Consider the following 22,020-nt stretch of genomic DNA (forward strand, 5'->3'; position numbering starts at 1 on the left):
ACCGAACAGTTTACTTATTTAATTAAGTACAAAATATCCAAGTAATAAAACGTTTCGGTGGACTCAAGCTAGCGATCATTTCCCCTAAAAATCCTCATTGTTGTGTAAATTCAATCATCAGAGCCACAGTGAATGTATCTCCGCCTCCTCTCGCTGCACCTTCAGAGGATAAAAAGGCAGAGTGAGGCTGAGAGGTAAGAGGGAAATGGAGGATGCTGCTCCCCTCTTTCTCTCCTCCATCCCCCTCCCCCGTTTTCCCCGCTGCCTCCTCACACTCATCCAAGCTGAGTGGACGGCCAGCCAGCCAATCAGCTCGCTGCACATTGGCTCTGTCATCAGGCTTGGATATTGAGGAAGGATCTGCTGCCGCTGCTGCTGCTGCTGCTGCCTCTGCTGCTTCATTGTGTGTACCTATATATGTGTGTGTGTGTGTGATGAGATGAAATGCCAGCGTTGGGCTACCTCCAGGGAGAGCCGCTCCGTCCTATAATGTGAGCCAGCAGCGCTAACGTGCGATCAGGGAGAAGCTGCATCCATCAGGCGACGGCCTCCGGAGGACCGGGCGTGATCCAACGGGAGGAGAGATCTTTTTTTCTTTTAGGAATTATTCATCTCTGCTGTGGAGAGACGGGATTGTCGTCATCCCCCCCATCCATCCTTTTTTTTTTCTCAGCGGAGCCCCCTCCTCCTTCCTTCCTCCTCCGCCTCCACTCTCATTTTTATCCCCCCTCGTTCTCCTAAAGGTGCTCGTTGGATTATCAAACCTCCATGTATGACAATTTGTACCTGCATGGATTTGAAGACTCGGAGGCGGTGAGTGTTTGGATGTGTGTGTGTGTGTGAATCTCAGCTGTGCACTCACACATTTTGGAGGCCTTTTTAATGGGTTAGCCAGCGGTACAGTGTAGCGTGATCGTGGGCTATGCTTGGCTGAAAGGGGGTTGGGTGAGTGGGTGTTGGTGTGTGTGTAAAGGCGGGGGTGCACATTAGGCAGATGGCTTCTGACGTGTGACATTCACATATATTCTGTATGTATTTCTCTATAAATTTGGGTGATGTAAGAACAAGCAGATCTACGAGGAGCCGTCCTCACGCTCCCTACGTCCAGAAAAGGAGCGAGCCGTGACTCAAAGAGGAAGATGGGAAGATTTTAATCACCCGTTTCCACCCCGAGGCCCGACACACGGCCACATTTCTACATTTATCACTTCTACAGAAGCGAGTATTTCTTATCCGCGTCCTATAGGCTCTGCCGAGGCGAGCAGAAACATGCATCATGATGTCATTAAGTGCATTCTGATGCTGATGAGTCACATGCTGAAGCTACTCCATTGGTTAATAGCTGGGATGCTACAGTACAACATCCACACAGATACATGAAATGATGTTCAGGATGACTCATTGGTGTCGGATGAAGGATTTTTGGTGTCGTGAGAAAAAAGGCATCACCTATAGTAATGTAATTATAGCCTACGCTCACAGGGATGCTTTTCTATAAAGTTGGTGGATCTGCAAAGACAGAATAAAAAATACGGGTTGCAATCGAAGCAGAAGAAGTCTATAGTATGTGTTAAACCCTAAAAACTACAATCCCCAAAAAGCAGCTCAATATCCCGTTCAGTGAGACCCTTTTTCCCTTTTAACGCAAGTTTTTATTTAAAATAACTCTCACGCTTAGATAACACTGATGACATCACTATGACATCAGCAGGGGTTATTTTGTTGGACTTTGCAAAGCTTCTCCGGAGCCGAAGAAGATATTATACAACAGTTTTCACTCACTGAGATAGCGCTTCTGACAAGTAGACTGATCTGGATGTAAGATAGGTGTAATAGCCCTTTAAAGGGGACAAGCAGTGTTTTTAAACCTGGGTTATATTCTAACACATATTGGGGACTAAATGACTAATAGGCACATTCAAATTGTAGAATTAAGAAGATGCAATCCTTTTTTTTTAACCAGAAACAGTCACGCTATTCAAAACCACCAGACTCCATTGACAAAAGCAGTAATTTCACGTCACAGATTACAGGAGTTGTTTGTCTACCACTGCTTTAATCAGTTAGTTTTTTGGTGTTGTATGGATCCAAACTAACAATTTAAAACACCAAAGTCACACAACAGCACCAACAAACCAACCGATAGAGGCAGCAAAGGACCAAAAACTCCTGTGTCCTGCAAGGTTAAATGACTGCTTTTCTCAATGGAGTCTGGTGGCTTTCAGAAAGGGATGTTACAGCTGTTTCTGATTAAAAAGCATCTTCTAAAAAGTTTTAGAATATGGAATTTAAGATCCTTTCTTTTTTTAACCAGAGACAGCTGATTCATCGCTCTCGTCAAAGCCACCAGACTCCATTAACTCATTTTACCTCACAGACAACAGGAGTTGCTGGTTAGGTTTTTTATGTTACTTGTGTGTTACTGAAATATTGTTTTCAATCAAAACTAACAATTTAAAACACCAAAGTCACACAATAACAGAAGCAAACCAACCGATTGAGGCAGCGATAGACCAGCAACTCCCGTTTCCTGCAAGGTTAAATGACTGTTTTTGTCAATGGTGTCTGGTGGCTATAAGAGAGGGATGTTACAGCTGTTTCTGGTTTTAAAAAATCGTCTTCCTCGAAATGGCTTATAGGTCCAAAGGTTTTCGAATTTGGAATATAAGATCCTTTCTTTATTTAACCAGTAAAGGCCTTTCAATCGCTTTCTTCAAAGCCACCAGACTCCACTGACAAAAGCAGTAATTTTACCTCACAGAACCGAGGAGTTGCTGGTCTACTGCTGCCTCAAGTGGTTAGGTCTTTTATGTTGTTTGTGTGTTACACAACTATTGTGTTGGATCCAAACTAACCAATTAAATCACCAAAGTCACTCAACAACACAAACAGAGCAACTGATTGAGGCAGCAACTCCAGATTCCTGAAAGGTTAAATTACTGCTTTTGTCAATGGAGTCTGGTGTCTATAAGAGAAGGATGTTACAGCTGTTTCTGATTAAAAAAACAGCATCTTCCTCTAAATGTCTAGTAGGTCCAAACGTTGTATAATATGGAAGATAACCTCCTTTCTTTAATTAACCAGAAACAGCCTTTAAATCGCTCTTTTCAAAGCCGCCAGACTCCATTAACAAAAACAGTAATTTTACATCACAGAACATGAGAGCTGCTGGTCTACTGCTGCTGCTGATGTTATTTGTGTGTTCCGCAAATATTGTGTTGAAGATAAACACAGTTATACAACCAATTGCGCCAGCTATAGACCAGCCACTCCTGTTTTTTGCCAGGTTAAATCAGTGCTTTTGTCAATGGAGTCTGGTGTATTTGAAGAGAGTGATGTAACGTCTGTTTGTGGTTAAAAAAATCATCTTCCTCTGTAACAAAAACATCTATCTCTGTAGAGATCCTTTCTGTGATGTTGTCACACACTTAGAACAACAATCTGAGCCTGTCAGTGCGTCAACTTTTAGTGGACGCACTTTGATTTAGTGCATTTGCTCTTTAAGAGTTGCAGCCATTACAGTTTATTTTACTGCTAATCCAGTAAGCTTAAAATTTCCTTAAGTAAGAAACCATTTAAGTTCTCCGAATGTTGCACTCTGTGATTAAATGAACACGGTCCAGCCGAGGAGTTTGCTGAAGTCAGGCCTCGCTCTCTGCTAGCTTGTAAAAAAAGTGCTTAGCTGTGATGACGAGCTGGATTGATCTTCTTGAGACTAATGGTCTGACTTAATTGAGTCTTCATTCGCGGCTCATTGTTGGGATGAACGTAGCAGGAGAAAGCGCTTGCTTCAGACATGTCACAGCAAAAAAGAAAAAGCATTACTGGATTTCCAACTGTGCAAGTCCAGCATGTTTCTAAGTCACGGATGTGGTTACGAGCCAAGAGTGTGTGCGAGAAGATTGGACGGCGAGGAACAAACAGAAAAAGCAAACACACGACACAAAAGAACATTTTTGGTATCCGCTGTGGGTCCATCTGTTTCCCAATTGTTTGGCAAAAATGGTCAGATTATTTTGGGAATTATCATTAATTGTTATTTTGAATCGTGAATGACTTCTTTTGCTGTTCCTGCTCCTGTACTGTCGCCAATCCTGCACATCAGTCAGCTGTTTGTGCCTTAAACTTCCCCAGCACTTCATTTAGTTTAGCTTTAAAATGATGTGGATAAAGCATACAATATATTTGGTATCAAATCTTTCATTGTATATTTGTTTATGCAATCGGGACAGAGCACCTTAATGCACATCAGCACAAAAATACAGGAAGTAAACACACTGGAGTTAGCAAGAATGCTAAATTACCTATATAATCCCAAGAAACATTGGCAGTGACAATATACAATTCTAAACATGCAGAATAAAACAATGATGGCTGCTCCTGCATAGGGCTTTATATTATTTAGATAATAAATAGGTGATACCAACAGAGTACGTAATTCAGTAGGACGCATTAAATTGTGTGAAATGCCTCCTCTCGTCTTGCTCATCAAGATTTTTCACACAAAAACATTGTTCCTTGTCCTAAAAACGCAGGAATCAGTCTGCCTGTTTCTGGAAGTGTTAAATTGGCAGCATGTGGCCAAAAAAAAACTGCTTACACTTCAGGAACAGGTTTTCCACTTTGTCTGAGATGCTCCTGGCAGTTGGATCTTTTTACATCATCACCTGGTCTGGCTGTAGAGTGCCAAACTGCCCCCTCAGGCTTGTTTTTCCAGACGTCAGATGACTAAAATCCTTATCAGGTTAAAAAATATACTCCCTGATACAGTCAGGAAGTAGTTGGCTGCTGTTTTAGCTTAGCGGTTAAGGCGTGTGACCCATAGAGGCTCAGTCCTTGAACGCACCGGGCCCGGGTTTGACTCCATCCCTCAGCCTTTTGCTGCATGTCATCCCTGCTCAATCTTCCCACAATTCCGACTCTTCTCTCTTTTTGGTTTTTGGTATTAAATGTGCAAAGTTAAGCATCACAATCCCGTGTCGAGGCTGTTTTAGCGCCGAGGCCTAATCACAGGTGGTTTTTGTCTCTTTGGAGGGACACTGTAGGTCATTTAGGTGCACTTCTCCCTTTAAGTCCTCGATTTTGGGACAATGTATCTCAAGATTCCTACCTTGTCTTCCAAACAGGGTTTTAACAGTGAATCGACTCTATTACAAGTAGTGCCTTTAGCCATTTGTGATCATTTCCTGTTGCTCTAAATGCAGCTTTTCTTACTGTGCTGGATGGGAAGGGTAACATTTTTTATCGCAATTCTGGCCCTTAGGAAAGTTTCTAACATTTTTAATTCTTTTAGCAGGGCTGTTTAACTAGAATCCCATTGTTCCAGACTTCGATAGTGACCAAATGTTCCCCACAAGATCTCAAAATAATGAAGTCCATATTTCCAGTATCTGCGTGTTTCTGCAACAGACCAAAACCCGAACAAAAGCTGTTTGTATCCCAGCTTTACAGCCCTTGTAATGCGCTGTGTGGTTTTCTGTTTGCAGGGCTCAGCTGATTCCTATACTAGCAGACCATCAGACTCAGATGTCTCTCTGGAGGAGGAGCGGGACGTGCAGGCCCAGGTCCAGAGCCAGAGCCCCAGCCAGAGCCAAGGACCGGGACAGAGCCGCCAGGAGAGGGAGCAGCAGGCCACCATTCAACTGGAGAGAGCCAAGGTAGCCCGTCTGTAACACTGCAGCTACGTTTTTATGCACATACACAGACTAGTGGTGCTTTTAGGGGTCCTGGAATTAATGTTTTTCTGCTCCATTAAGACTCACAGATTTGAATCAGTAATGTAGAGGAATGGGTGGGACTCTCTGTGTTTAACATGGGTTTCAGTCATATTTAAGTTTTATTTTCATCCTAGGTGTCTATTAGAGACTCATGGTATTGACGGCGGAGTTCCTCAAGGAAGCATACTGGGCCCAGTTTTATTTTCTTTATAAACGCTACCACTTATTTCTCATCTGTGTTTTTTGAGCACTTTTGGCTACTAGCTTGTATGAAAGGTGTTGATAAACTGATAAAAACTGGAAGACAAATATTCTCTTTAACTTACTTTGTTTGTTTTTCCGTCCTGCAGACTAAACCTGTAGCATTCGCTGTGAGGACAAACGTCAGCTACTGCGGCGCTCTGGATGAGGATGTTCCAGTTCCTGCAACAGCCATCTCCTTCGACGCCAAGGACTTTCTCCACATAAAAGAGGTACAGGCGTGTTTTTTTATTATATGTAAGAATTCTGACATCATTAATGAACGCAAAACGTGATGGCGCCAAAGACTGAAGCCTTAGTTTTCCCCTACAAAAAGAATGAATGCTCTGCCTATTATCGTTTTTGTTTTAGATTAATTTAAACAGGATTAAGCAAACATCAGTCTTTTGTGGGAGGTGCATTTTCATCGCGTTAATAAAGAGTCCTATAGAGCTGTGTCCATGTTTCTAATAAAAAAATCTGTGAAACATAAACATACTTTTCCATTATCCTTGTTTTTTTGTGCGTCCTTTATTTTACCGTCCTCAGAAGTTCAACAATGACTGGTGGATAGGTCGATTAGTGAAGGAGGGCTGTGAAATCGGCTTCATCCCCAGCCCTCTGAAGCTCGAGAACATCCGGCTCCAGCAGGAGCAAAAGAGAGGACGAGTCCAAGGGTAAGTCACACAGAAACACTCTCTTCTCACTTAACATCTTAATTTGAACAGTGTTATTACACAAAAACTGTCTCGCTTTAGCATCGTTTCAGGAATTATCTCCGTGTATATTACAAGCTCACAAAATCAAACGACCTTGCACATACACTGGGAGTGCGTGTGCTGGTAAAAGGCAGATTTTAACTGCGTCATTGTTTCCAAAATTCTCTAAGTTATTGCCTGTTCACACTGAGGGTTTGCAAAATAAAATGGGTTCAGCAGTGTTTTTAAAAGTCTATGTTTGAGGGTTTTATATTTGCATAACAACATACTGATCAAAGTTACATACAGTTCCAAAAGTTCAAGATGACTTTAGTTTTCTTTTGTATTATAGAGACACACGCTGACGCTTTATGTTCAAACAGCTGAATGTCACCTTCGCTCTCTACTGCACCTATTTGGACCACTTTATTTTTAACTATCATACAGCTCCATGGGTGTTTTCACAGCCTTATACAGAAAATGGTATAATGACCCAGAAATAACAGCGATAAATGATATGTTTGCCTTTTAAAGCAATTTATTTTTAACCTTAGAACAAATACTGGCTCATTTACTTTCTCTTAATCTCAAATGATCATCTTTAGCATCTGTCAGCTAAACTGTTGGTTTAATATTCATGTCAACTAAAACTTCATACATCATGATTGAGGTAAAGAAAGATGATCAAGGTCACTTCGATTCATCGTAGATTGTTAGCCTCTCTTTATCGATTCGTTATCGTATCGTTAGCCTATCGTTATCATATTGTTATCGTATCTTATTGTTATCGTATCTTATTGTTAGCATATCTTTATTGTATCGTTAGCCTATCGTTATCATATTGTTATCGTATCTTATTGTTAACATATCTTTATTGTATCGTTAGCCTATCGTTATCATATTGTTAGCGTATCTTATTATTAGCATATCTTTATTGTATCCTTATCGTATCGTTACACTATTGTTATCATATTGCCAATCTTTATCGTATCGTTATCCTATTGTTATTGTATTGCTAACCTATCTTTAATCTATCATTAGCCTATCTTTATCATATTGTTAGCCTATGGTTATGTTATCGTTAGCCTATGGTTATCATATCATTAGCCTAAAGTTATCGTATCATTAGCCTAAAGTTATCGTATCATTAGCCTATGGTTATCGTATTGCTAACCTATCTTTAATGTATCATTAGCCTATCTTTATCATATTGTTAGCCAATGGTTTGCATATCATTAGCCTATGCTAACCCTATTTTTATCATATTGTTAGCCTATGGTTATCGTATCATTAGCCTATGCTTAGCCTGTCTTTATCATATTGTTAGCCTATAGTTATAGTATCATTAGCCTAAAGTTATCATATCATTAGCCTATGGTTATGGTAAAGTTAGCCTATCTTTATTGTATTGTTAGCCTATAGTTATTGTATCATTATCCTATGGTTATCGGATCATTAGCATCTTTATCTTATGGTTAGCCTATCTTTATCTTATCATTAGCCTATGATTATCGTATCGTTAGCCTATCTTTATCAAATCAAGAGCCTTTCTTTATCATAATGTTAGCCTATGGTCATCATATCATTAGCCTATAGTTATCATGTCATTAGCTTATGATTATCGTATCGTTAGCCTATTATTATCTTATTGTTAGCCTATCAATATCTTATCATATTGACCTAACTAAGCATGGAATGACTGTTTTACTCTTTATTAGAGTGGAATAAATACGATTAAAAGGCTTCATTATGCTGTCAAAAACATGATGCAGTCGATAAAGCAGCAGCTTCCTGGTTAAAAGGCTCATATAGTGACTGCAGTCTGCTCCTGACTTCACACTATTTCCTCCATCACTTAAACCGTCTCAATGGCTCTAATTATCACTGGGATCAGCCTCCTACTGTAGTTTCTTTGTGTCTGATGTGTGTTGAAGGTTCTGTCATGCAGAGTTTGTACAGTAGCTCACATGCTCGTCCTCCAGCCTTGGTGTAAAGTTTAACACTGATCTCAGCAGACAGGAGTCTCAGAGCTTCACTTAGCAGCCTGGCTTCTGCGGCTTTTTGGCACCGAGACTCACAAACAGGAAGAGACATTTGAACCTACATTAACCAGCACTACTTCTTACTGTAACTGAAGAAGTACATATATGCTGCCTTCCAGAGATGTTTGAGAGGATTATGTTTGGACCATTTTCTGCCCTGGAAGTTTCCTAGCTTCTGATTTTAGTGACTTAATTTGTCATATTTGTGCACATAAACTTTCAGAACTTTATAATAACTAACTGATGGCTTTTATTTGTTGTCAGAATTACTGCAAATGTAATTTAAGATTTTTATTTATGTGGTGCTGGGGTACTGACCTCATTGAATGTGCTTCCTATCCTGTGTGTGTAGACAACCTAACAACTTGTGATGCCATGTAGAAAATGTATCCACCGAAAAACAATCATTTTAATCAACTAGACGTGAAAGTTGATAAGTTATATTTACCGTCAATCTCGCATGACTTAATGTTTGTTTTTTTCTTTGTGATCTATAAAAACAGAAGAGGATTAGGGTGTGAAAAAACAAGAGGAAGATCGTTTCTATTTATAGATCATGGTTCTTAGAAAAAAATAAGGAGAAATAGGAGGATTTGTTTGTATTCTTTCAGCATTTTGACATTAAAGTCCAAATATTTTGAGATAAAAAATAAAGATGAAAAAAAAATCAATCAAAGGGAGAAGATTTTTTTTGTTTTTGCCATTTTAGAATAAAATAGAAATGTTGAGAATAAAGTTAAACTTTTATTATTAGTGCCAGACTTAAAAGAAGTAAATCAGAGGAGGGAGATGTTCTGTATTTTGCTTTTTTTTTTAAATATATTTATTACTTTATTGCAATAATTACAGTTTCATCATTCCAGACAGCTGTTTCTTTAGTACATTGCAGTTGTATATTAAATTTAAGTCATATATAAATGGGGAAGAAAAATAAATTAATAAATAAATACAAGAACAAAATACAAATTTTATTTTAAGAATAAAGTCGAAATGTCACACAAACTTAAAATCTCAAGAATAAGGTCAAAATGTCGACAGTAAAGTTGCACTTTTAGTATCAGTACCTGGTATGAGACAAAAGAAAAGAGATGAACTCTGCATGCATTTTACGAATAATGTAATCAGAGCTAATGATGCCAGGCGTGAGAAAAAATGAATAGATAAGTGAAATTAAAGTTGAAATGTGGGGAATGAACTCAAACAGTTTTATTGAGAATTATTAGAAAAACTAATTAAGAGGAGGAAGATTTTTATTTCTGCATTATGGACTTTTCTCTAAATTTGCTTTTTTTTTTTAAATTTGAAAAGTATTCTCAGAAATGTTCCTCCTCTGTTTTTTCTTCCACTGATAACGACACTTTGATTTCATTCTCGACATTCAGACTTTATAATCGAAATATATTTAATATCTTTTCCCCTCTTTTTTCTCTTATGCCTGCCCCAAATAATCCTCCTTTATTAAACAATGCGTTTTTAATTCTCCATGTTTAGCAGCTTTCTCTGCTTTGAATGATCACTTGCTGATTTGTTTGTTTCCACATTAATACCCAGGTGTGTCTCTGTCTTTCTTTATCCCCTCTTGTCTTTTCCAGTAAGTCTGGAGGGAACTCTTCTTCCAGTGTAGAGGATGAGGTCTCGGCCTCTATCCGCCCCCTCATTTCCTCCTCAGGTGAGAGCATCAGGCAGGGGGAGGGGCTGTTAGTGGCCAGCCGCCAGCTTAGAGCCGACAAACACAGACAGAATCAGCCTCTAAAGCCTTCCCATATCTCTGCATAGAGCTTAAGTTCACTGCGTAGACTTGTTGGTACATTTTCCCATGATCCTCCTCTTCCTCCAGTTGAGGACTGCAGGCGCTCTGAGACACGGGCTTACAACAGTGAACCCAACGACAAGACTATGACCCCCCCTGAACTGCACTCATGTGGCTTTGTGAATATAACTTTAGGACAATAGAACCACTTTTTATCCTTTTTATTGCCGGTTTATCCTGATAGGTTTCATTTGCTAACGTTTCTCATGTTTTCATGACGCATGTCTGACATGTTTGGTGACGTTTCCTCGAGCCGCAGCGTCTCACGAGTCTCTCACTGTGTTCTCTCCCTCCTGCAGGAAAGCAGAAACAGAAAGTGGTAAGTTGGTGACGGTAAAAAATCACTCATCACCATCCGCTAGATCTACCATCATTAATGACAGGAAGTAGAAGCACTGACAGGAAGTTACCACCTCATAGTACAGTTAAAAGAAGAATCATGAGACAAAACAGTGAGATCAAACTACTGTTTCCACTGAATGTTGAATGTTTTCTAGCTGAATATTATAAAAAAAAAAAGAATTAAGCTTTTAAAATTACAAAAGTTGCAAAGAGGAAAATTTACAACACAAAAACACAGAAATGCAGTTCTTACAGAAGTTAGGTATTCAGTTCGGGTGTGCACAGTGGTGCAGTGGTATACGCTGCTGCCTCCCAGCTAGAAGGTCCCTGGTTCGAATCCCAGTTCAGACGTATGCATGTTCTCCCCGTGCGTCCTCGTTAGGTTCATCGGTGACTCTAAGCTGACCACAGAGTGCGAAAGCTTGTCTCTGTGTGTCAGCACTGTGATTGACAGGTCACCGGTGTAACCCCGCCTCTCGCCAAATGACAGTCTGAACAGGATAAGCAGTGTAGATATTGGATGGATGGTGTTCAGTTACTTAATTTAATATTAAAATTAATAGAATTAAATCCTGTGGTGTGTTCAGGGACCACGCCTAAGACAGGAGACCGTGTTAACAAAGAAATCTTTTAGTTTAGAAGCAGTGTAGGAATTAAAAACTAATTCTTTATTCATCAGTATGATTCCATTTGTTTTACAGTTTGCTAAAGTTTCATTTTCATTTGCTTCATCCTTCCACATGTTCGCCATTCACCACGTCTGATTGTTACTCAGCTGACTCAGCAGCCCATCACAGCCGTGTGCTCTGAATGTCTCAGTGTTTCTGTGGAGTTCTTTTTATTGTGACGCCGCTGATCAAACGTGTTTGTGCGAACAGATGGAGCACATCCCCCCGTACGACGTGGTTCCCTCCATGAGGCCCGTGGTGCTGGTGGGACCCTCGCTCAAGGGATACGAGGTGAGCCGCAGAGTCAGTCTGTCTTTGTTTCAGCGAATGCAGCGCTAAAGTCGAGAAAAACACCAAGATAACAGAGAGGAGAAGAGGCCTGAATGTCCCCCAAAAATAGCTCCTTGTTGGTGCAGTTAAATTGCGAGTGTGTCATCGCCCACGTAACATCAGACTGCAGTCAGACAAACAAAACAAAGAGGTCAGATCAAACATGTTGTGTAATGGTCAGATTCTGTGCAGAGAATCCTCTCTGTATCCGTCTGTATCAGCAACATGTCTCTTTACATTGCTCTTTAAAAAAGGACATACATTTATCTTTTCCTCTGCAGGTGACGGACATGATGCAGAAAGCTCTGTTCGACTTCCTCAAACACAGATTTGATGGCAGGTAAGAAGAATGTCACCTGTTGTTATGTGTTTAAAAGTTTGGTTGATGGCATATTTTAATGACCACTAGATTGTGATTAAGGTTGGCAGGAGGACGCTTTTTAATTGTCAAACATACGCCTACATTTGATCGATTCTTATAACTTGTAGGGGGAATTCACTTAAGGATTGTGCAGCTTTCACTAAACCTGCAGATGACACAAAAAGACTCACACACAAAGTGCACTGCAGAGCAAACAGCGTCTCTGTGCTCCGGTGCTGTTTGTATTTAATGAGTCATTCTGCAGACATTCGGGAAAAATTTGGCCTCTTTCTATATAAATGAGCCTAGTGGCAAAAAAGTGTCAAATTTACAAGCAGCAGCGCTAACAGCAGCGCGAGTTAGAGTGCAAATATAACCGTCTGCAGAGAGCTGGTGGGAGCTGCAGCGCAGTCTTTATAGGGCCTGTCACGCTGAGTTTACACTGATCATGACGATAATTCCACCTTTGGTGTGATCAAAATGTATTTGTCTGTAAAAACAATCTGTTAATAATATATTGTCATGATTATTATAATCAGGAGATCAATCAGTCCGTTACGCAGGGCGGGGATTATTGTACAGACGAGCTGCTGTTGCCCGCTCGTTTAAACAAGACTAGGTCAAAACCTCGTATGTGGCTGACCGTGTCAGGTCACCGTGCGCTTTTGTCGGCAATGTGTTACAAGGATTGTCCTTTGGAAGCCGATGACAGTGTGTTTGAAAGCAGGTGTGCGCTGTGGACGTAGGTGAGGGCAGCGGAGGAGCAGCCCCGCCTACTCCTCGGACAAAGTATCCAGAGCCGTATAGACAGAGAGTCGCATCAGTGGAGCGCCAATATGCTCCATGATCCGCCATTGCAATGTCGCAACTCTCTCTCTCTACGGCTCTGAAAGTACCGCTACTCACTCGGTCACTCAGTCAGTCACATACAGACCCGTGTGTAGGGCCAAAAATGAAGCTGCGTTACAGAGAGGGAAACCCGTAAACACCTGTCGAGTCTGGACTTTACAGTAAACTGTCAGAGAGCAGCCCCCTCCTCTCCCTGCTCATCATCATCATGACAGCTTCTCTTCACAATCAGACACAAAACAAGAGCAAACTGTGGATCTGTGAAACTTTATGGGCGTGTTCTTTCTGATCTCTCTGCAGGATATCTATCACACGAGTCACGGCTGATATATCTTTAGCCAAAAGGTCTGTTCTCAACAACCCGAGTAAGAGAGCCATCATCGAGAGATCCAACACTCGCTCCAGCTTAGGTAAGAACACAACCATTTATTATTTACATATATTTACATTAGAGTCATTTATTTATATAAAGATGTACAGGTGTCGAAAACAATCAACAGGAAAAGTCCATTGAGGTGAATCAGACAAGTCCTGCACTGATCCATAATGAATCATGATCATATCGTGTCTCGTGTCCTCAGCTGAGGTGCAGAGTGAGATCGAGAGGATCTTTGAGTTGGCCCGCTCCCTGCAGCTGGTGGTGCTGGACGCCGACACCATCAACCACCCGGCCCAACTCCTCAAAACCTCGCTGGCCCCCATCATCGTTCACGTCAAAGTCTCCTCGCCAAAGGTACTCAGAGCCACACATGATCTCTCTTTGACAAGGCAGGTTTGTGTGGAGCTTTGTTAACCCAACAACCTTCTTTTATTCATTATGTGAAGCCCTGTCAAAACAAGAGTCAGCATAAGGAAATTAACCCTTGGATATAATGTCCACAGCTTGGTGGAGACGTACAAACAGGGACATCTTAAAGGTAACTTTGTGTCTGTAAGGTTCATATTTACCCTCCACTGGTGCAGCAGCTCTGCAGAGTCACAGTGTTCTCTACAAACCAGCATGAAATACTTTACGCTTCAAATCTAAAGGCACCTTTGCATGGAAGAGTAAGTTTGCTGCACTTTTTCTCTCTACACTGGGAGCACAGCGTGGACCAGCGCAGGTCTTAAGGGTCACGTGCTCGCTCACGAGAACCTCCCATATGCTGCCACCGATCGGCAATGCTGCACAGTCACATCCTGTCAGGTGACTTACAGCCTTGTTGTGCACCACACCTTCCTAGCATGTGATAATCAAAATGATTTAACATCAAACTAAGACATAAAATCAGGTTCTTTACCTGAATGTGGTGCATCATGGGTAATTTCAATGTGTCTTTGGGAGTTGGGTGGTTAGGGCGTCTTCTGTTCTGGATGTCTAACTTGACGCTGGAGGACGGGGAGTAGCTCGTTCTTCCTCTCGGCCTCATACACTCATCATGCTGCACTTGAACATGTTAGTCGTGTTGCTTTGCGGCGCAGACGCAGGTTTCACGACCTCTTTGATGATTATTGTTTCTTCTTTACGTCACTTAAAACCTGAAACACCTCCAAACAAGCGATGACAAGCTGTTTCAGGGACCAGCTCTTCGTCTTCTCTTCCAGACATTTGACTTTAGTTTCTCCGACCGTCTCTGTTGTTCACTCTTCCACTCTAAACTTCCGCTGCGAGGTAGGCCTAAACTTCTCCATCGCCTCCTGGGGGAGGGGCTGTTAGTTTAGGGAGCACTTGATTTGATGTGCAGCAGAGTTTTCTACGGGCGGAGCATTTTAAACGTCGATATCACCGTCAGACGTGTTTATTTAATCGTTAGACTAAATCTTGATCGGGATTAATATTAGATTAATTGCGCAGCTCTATTTTTGGCTCCAAAAATCCAAGATGGCGACGACCAAGATGCCAAATTCAAGGCTTCAAAACAGAAGTCTGCAAACCAAGGCAAGACATCACAATGGCTATGGCCACTTCTTATAATATATATTTTTATTTTATAGCAAATAAACTGATGGACGTGTACTCCAGTATGACATGCACAAAAAGCACATTTTACTTTAACTTGGAACATAAAAAAACCCTGAATTTTATATTTTTCTCTCTAAAGACGTAGAAAATCGCGACATTACATATTGACACATCATTATATTTGACGAGCACCGTTCATTTGCACACACATAGAAACATCCTCTTGTATGTCGCTGAGGCCTCCTCTTGCTCTTTATGAAGTCTGTGTAACTGGAGCATCGTGTCCTCCCTCCCTGTCCTCCAGGTCCTGCAGAGGCTAGTGAAGTCCAGAGGGAAGTCCCAGAGCAAACACCTGAATGTGCAGCTGGTGGCTGCCGACAAGCTGGCCCAGTGTCCTCCAGTAAGAGAACCATTTTACTCCTCATACTATAACTTTATCATGTTAGAAAATTCAACACAAGTAAGTATATATATTATACAATAACAATCTCTGCACAGCTCTAACATGCGGTGTCATTCAGGAGCTCATTTCATCCCCTCGTCATCAGTCTCCTTCCTCTCCTCCCTCTCACCATCTGCTAACAGGAAATGTTTGACATCATCCTGGATGAGAACCAGCTGGAGGACGCCTGTGAGCATCTCGCTGAATACCTCGAGGCCTACTGGAAAGCGACTCATACCTCGATGGCCACGCCCCTGAACCCCCTGCTGGGGCGCAACCTGGGCCCCACCACACTCACGCCCTACCCCACCAGCATCTCTGGACTGCAGGTACACACTCATCACTTAGAGGAGCCCTTATGGGGAGATTGACACTATGGTTTCATTCACTATTTGTTGCAGAGTTGTCGACACCTTGTATGTAGAGATAATAATGCCAGATTATACAATATGTTTAATTATTAAAAATGCATGTGTAGATTTCTTCAGCCCGTTGCAGAGAAATCAGGCTGTAATGGCTGCAACGTTATCCAAAGTGCGTCCTCTAAAAGTTCTTGTTGTTTCCACTGACAGGCTCAGATTGTTATTCTAAGTGTCTGACAACATTACAGAAAGGATCCCTACAGAGATAGACCTTTTTGTTACAGAGAGAGATGATTTTTTTAACCACAAACTAATGTTACATCGCTCTCTGCAAACACACCAGACTCCATTGAAAAAAACAGCATTTTTACCTCCCAGAACACAGGAGCGGCTGGTGTACTTCTGCCTTTATTGGTGTCTTTTACTTAGCTAATTTATGATATAAAAAATATTGTGCTACATCCCAATTAACAATTTATTTCAAACAATAACATAAACGACCAAACCAATCGAGGGAGCAGTAGCCCAGCAACTCCTTTTATCGTTGAGGTAAAATCACTGTTTTTGTCAATGGAGTCTGGTGGCTTTGAAGAGAGCAATGTAACGTCTGTTTGTGGTTAAAAAAAATAATCTTTGACAAAAAGCTTGTTTCTTTAACCAGAAACAGACATTACATCGCTCTCTTCAAAGCCACCAGACTCCATTGACAAAAACAGTGATTTTACCTTGCAGAACACAGGAGATGCTGCTCTACTGCTGCCTCAATCAGTAAGTTTATTGTGTGTTACACACATATTGTGTTGGGTCTGACAATTCTGACAACAATTTCAAATACCAAAGTCACACAACAAAACAGAAAAACTAACCAGTACATGCAGAGGTAGAGCAGCAGCTCCTGTGTTCTGGGAGGTAAAATTGCTGTTTTTGTCAATGGAGTCTGGTGGCTTTGAAGAGAGTGATGAAACATCTGTTTTTGGTGTCAAAAAAAGCATTTTACTATTTTAAAGAAAGGTCTCTCTCTGTAGGGATCCTTTTTGTAATGTTGTCAGACACTTAGAATAACAATCTGAGCCTGTCAGTGGAAACAAGAACTTAGTGGACGCAGTTTGACCGATCAAGGATTATGCTGCAGCCATTACAGCCTATTTCACTGCTGCAGCATGAAACAATCTACTGAAGCAATTCTAAAACTTTTGCCTCCTATTTGTCATTAAAAGTGCCCAAAATATGTAAAATTAAGCCGTGCTGTGTCCAGTCTAACCTGCGTCCTTGCTATGTTTTTAGCAGAGCCAAAGAATGCGACAGAGCAACCACACGGGAGACCACTCCACTCCGAACGAACGGCGCAATCTGATGACATCAGACGAGAACTACCACAACGAGCGGGCGCACAAGGGACGCAACCGCATGTCTTCTGGCTCGCAGCACAGCCGAGAGCAGCAGGACCCCTACCAGGACTACCAGGACCCCTATCAGGATGCATACAAGCCACATCGCAATCGCAGCTCACCGGGCAGCTACAGCCATGACTCCCGGCACCGGCTCTGAGCCCACTCCTACCATCACCCGGGGCTCAAACGGCCCAGATTCCACCCGAAATAAACGCTGCAACAGAGCCAAGATGGTCCCAAATTGTACCTTTTTTTGTTTAATTTTTCTCTTTAAAAAGCCCAACAAGATCATGTATTTTTGTTTAAATCAAGCCGCCAACCAACAGCGTGAGTACTCAAGAGGTTCAGGAGGCCAACATTTACTAACGCTGCTCCTTAAATTTCTGTTTCTGGGACCTTTTGGATTGTAAAGCGTTAAAAAACGATGCTCAGCAGACGTGCAGTGCAGACTGTGCTAGCTGCCCGTGTCAGCAAGCTAATTACAGCTAGCGGTCGGATGGTGACGGTACAACAGGCTTTTTAGAGCCTGGAACATCGCACCAGGTTGGAAGGAGAGTCCACTGCACTCGGACTGCTGCAGGCTGCTCGGGCCATGTATAAATCCTCTCACCATTTAGCTTATTGCATGCTAATAGCAGATCAAACCGCATCATTGATATTTTGTACCTAGCATTCTGGATCCTCCCACGATGAGGTGTAGATACGGAGGTCCTGAACCGCCTGATTGTGTGGACATGTGAAGGGTTTGTGTGCAGAAGATATCCGGCTGCTAGTTTTGAAAACTGGTGCTTCACATTCCCAAACGGTTTCGCTTTATTTTGAAAGTCACTTTTGAGCACGGCCAGCTTTTCTGTAGCATCGCTTTAGGATTTTAATTTGACCCTCGCCGTCATACGCGTGAACGGACTCTGATGGTGCTGGGTTCAGATCTCGGTTTCACTGTAGGAGAAGGCAATACTGCTTCTGTTGTCGACAGGTAGCACTTAGAGAGATAGCTGTGACAGATATTAGAGTAGGAGAATTCAACTCGGGATGCCATTGCTGTGAGAATTTCTGGATAGTTTGGGCCCTGCAAGCGCAAAGAGCAGGATGTTTTTGACCTAAAAAAACATCTCCATATTTTTTTGCATTAAAATTGTACAGCGTTAAAACACAGATGTTGACGGTCCTTCCCGAGGTTTTAGGGTCTTAAAGCACTGAAAATGTGACATGGCAGCGTCGGTTGCATCATGTTCATCCTCTGTGTAGCTGGCATGTTGTCCTGACTGCAGAGCATGCTCCCTCCAGACGTTAAAATAAACCCCTTCTGTTATCACGTGGATGTTCGTAGAGCTGTAGGGCACCTGTCTTTAAAAAAAAAATAGAGAAAAGAAAGAAACTACAGAGGAATGATCTCTGGATGAGGTTTGTGCTCAACACGCTGAAGGGTTTCAGTCAGTTGCATGACTCAAAGTGGATGATTACAGCTTCTGTTAACTCAGACTTATGTTATAAAGAAACAGCTGTCAAACAGTGATCAAACCCCGCCCTCACAAAAACACTCAGTCGAGATAACACGAGTTAAACTAGCCGACATGGTGCTTCGTGTGGAGGCAGAAAGCTGCTGGGAATGTGAATAACTTTTAAGGCTTGTTATCGTTTAAATATACAGTACGTTCTTTTTCTTAGATTTAAAATTGTGATTTTGATGCCACTTTTTAGTCAAATTTCAGCCCCAGAACAGGCTTTGAATAAATATGAAGATGTGTTCGGACCAAAAGGGTTTTTTTTGTGTGATAAAGTTGCATAGAAAGTCAGTGGTGGACAGGCGACGCTAGATGATGTTAGCACGCGAAAACTGTGTCATTCATGTGAGTAAAACGGCATATTAGGGCCAAAAATGGAGCTGAAGGAGAAGAGAAATATTCCAAGATTAAAGTCGTAAATTTACCAGAAAAGAAGGGCAAATTTGTGAGAATATTCTGGGTCTAGTTTTTTCATTCTACCATTTGTAAAACAGTCGTCTTGTCTCCTTCAGAATGAGCTCTGCTGTCGGATCTTAAAGCTACTATGAGGAACTTCTGGTTTGTGTTGATTTGGCGCCCCCTGTGGACAAAGTGGTATCTCTTATGTCTTTCTTGAAGTGTTTTTCAACAAAAAATCCTCCTGCATTCTCTTAATATTCAAACATATCACTCGCTGTGAATCCCTGCCGTGTAAAATATAGAACAAAGGCTGATTGGGCAGCACAAGTTCCTCGCCTCGTCTGACACCTGCCCCCTGGTGGTGGTTACAGGCATTAAAAATAACTATAAAGATATAATCAGTCTTATTGTTGATGGTCTCTCTTGCTTTTGTAGCTCATAAAGAGGCTCAGTATTAATTTCTGTCAAATTAATGACTCCATCTTTTTTACAATGGCCCTGATACGGCGTCATATTTGCTTGAGAGAAAACCAGCGATTAGATTTCCATGACTTCCTTGAATGCATCATAATATTTTTTTTGCTTTTGGTCTGAACACGCCTGCACACACTTAATAGGACATTTAATTGAAAATAATTCTCTTTATTTCCTGATGAAATTGCTTATAATCAAATGAAAATGGTCTTCCATATTTTGTAGCCACAAAGTCATTCTACTCAACAACAAAACAAAATCAGAACGTTAATGAAGTTGTTATCTTTGCCCGACACAAATAATAATAAAAACGTTAAACCACAAGAAACTGTTTTTATAAGAAGCTTGTCGTCTCGAAATGATAGATTAATAATAATTGGACTTTTTGGCTGCTCACGGCTTCCATAGATTTGTCTGTCATCGTTCTGATACGATGAAAATCAAGTTAAGTTTGCCATCTAATTATTTGTTCTACCAGCAGTGTGTCTGTGTTTTGTCCTTGCTTTTGATTGGCTGACAAACATGTAACCAAACCGGACTTAAATGAGCTGATTGAACACTAAGAAAGTTTAATCAGTTAAAGGATGAATTATTCAAAGTAAAAGGACAAATATCTTTACTCAAGAAGGCATTTAAATAAAACAAAACCACATTTATTTCGTCTTTTATTTATTTACATTTTTATTTATTTAATTGATCCGTTTGGTTTCTATGGCAATGGGCCTGAACAAAGGACAAACCAAAAACACACTGCAGGAGAAATGTATCGTTTAAGGTCAAATCAAAGTGTAAGAAGTGATTGTCATCCTGATGTCAGACATGTAGAGCGTAACAGAAAATATTCATTTCTTTTTTATCGTTAGAAAAACACGTTTAGACTCTTCCCTTCAAAATAAAAGTAGTGAACGCCGCAACACCAGATTAAATACCGGCCAAGGGAGGATTAATTCCCGACAATATAATGAGTTATAAGGTTAATACTATTTAAACTGTAAAGATTAGAAGAACTTATGAACCAAACACTGATTTAAAAGAAGTCCGGAGCTGCTGTCAGGAGGAACTTCCTGTAAGTGGGGCACATTTTACTGTCGCGCTGTGTAACAAACTCTATTTGAGTCTGTGGGGAGTCGACATAAATACCGTCCTATATAAGAGACATTTGACACGGTTTCAGGACTTAAATTGACCTAATTTGGCTGAATCCTTCTTTTCACACCCTGACAACAACTTTAAGACTTTAATTGACCGATCTGAATATAAAATAAGGTGTTTTCTCTTCATGGATCAGTCTGTTTAGACGTGGATGAAACTAAAGGGGGAAATAATCCAGAGAAAGTTGTACAGCACAAAAGAAAAAGGCGGGATTTTAGCAACTGTTCCTACAATGTGAATTTTATTTCCCTGTTTGTTTGAACTGTTGTTTTATGGACTGTAACTGGAAGGTGTTAAAGAGCACGATGCTACTGTTTACAAGCACGCTCATGTGTCTCATTCTGCCCCATAGCATAAATCCCATTGGTTGATTGAACAGGGAGCCATTTTCCATCGAAATCAAGCCAACCAATGTCGAGCTGGGCTGCTTGAGACAATCAGACGGGATTTCCAGACCAGCGTCCCTCCACCCCCTTCTCTGTGAGCGGTTTGAGTTGTGGATGTTAGATCAGATTAAAATAACATCTTGCTCACTCACAGACTTCAAAAACTGTCCACCTTTTGTTTACTTTTATTTTTCATATATTAAATCCCACTAACTACAGACCTTCTAGGGAGGATTTTCTTTCTTAAAAGAGGATTAAAAAACAAAAGAAGCAAAAGAAACATATTTATTCCAGTAGAAAAGTAATAGATGATTTGCTGGCGATTATTTTTATAACAAATACCTGTACATAATGTCTTTGAGAGATGCTATTTGCTGTATACATGTTGCTAAAATGAGACGACGACGACCCACGTGGGACTCTTGGAACGACAGCGAGGTCCAGTATACAAAGTTTCAGTAATGTGCAATACAAAACGGCATGCTGTTTTAAAATGAGGAACTCCATGTACTGTACTATGCAACCGCAAACTGTGTACATCGCTTCATGCTGTGGCTTCGACGTCCACCCTTTTCCAAGCAGCTTCATCCGGACTTTCAAAGGATTTTTGTGTTGGATCTTTTTTTTTGTTTCTTCTGTGGACGATGAAAACCTAAAGCGGTTAATGCGGTATTGCATGCATAATATACCATTCTAATTTATAAGGAGGAAATAAAGAAAAATACATGAAATTGGAGGTGATTGTGTTTAAAGGCAAAGCTACAAGTGACTTAAAACATTTCTTTTTCAAAATAAAAGCCGTTCTAAAGATGTCTTTAGGTTTCTTTTAATACATGCAGCACAAACGTTCAAAGGTTTCAGAAACTTGACTAATTTTGTGTAATTTAAAATAATTAACAAGGAAATAGAC

General features: G+C 40.9%; 1 protein-coding gene across 2 annotated transcripts; it reads left to right on the plus strand.

Moving 5' to 3' along the window:
* Positions 1-439: 439 nt before the first annotated feature.
* Positions 440-21,937, plus strand: LOC138603307 (voltage-dependent L-type calcium channel subunit beta-4-like). 2 transcript variants are annotated; one of them, XM_069675005.1, is made up of 13 exons: positions 440-813; positions 5,487-5,657; positions 6,068-6,190; positions 6,507-6,634; positions 10,290-10,366; positions 10,807-10,826; positions 11,728-11,808; positions 12,129-12,187; positions 13,358-13,467; positions 13,639-13,790; positions 15,304-15,399; positions 15,585-15,770; positions 17,088-21,937. In XM_069675005.1, exons 1-13 carry the CDS (start codon positions 769-771, stop codon positions 17,349-17,351), a joined length of 1,512 nt encoding a protein of 503 aa, XP_069531106.1. In that variant the 5' UTR covers positions 440-768; the 3' UTR covers positions 17,352-21,937. The 2 variants fall into 2 exon arrangements, with proteins under 2 accessions (XP_069531106.1, XP_069531107.1); XM_069675006.1 differs by having other exon boundaries at positions 17,091-21,937.
* Positions 21,938-22,020: the final 83 nt, after the last annotated feature.

The sequence above is a fragment of the Semicossyphus pulcher genome, unplaced genomic scaffold (genome assembly GCF_022749685.1).
Source record: "Semicossyphus pulcher isolate SPU_LCO1_2020_fin unplaced genomic scaffold, fSemPul1.0.p SCAF_24, whole genome shotgun sequence".
NCBI lineage: Eukaryota > Metazoa > Chordata > Actinopteri > Labriformes > Labridae > Semicossyphus > Semicossyphus pulcher.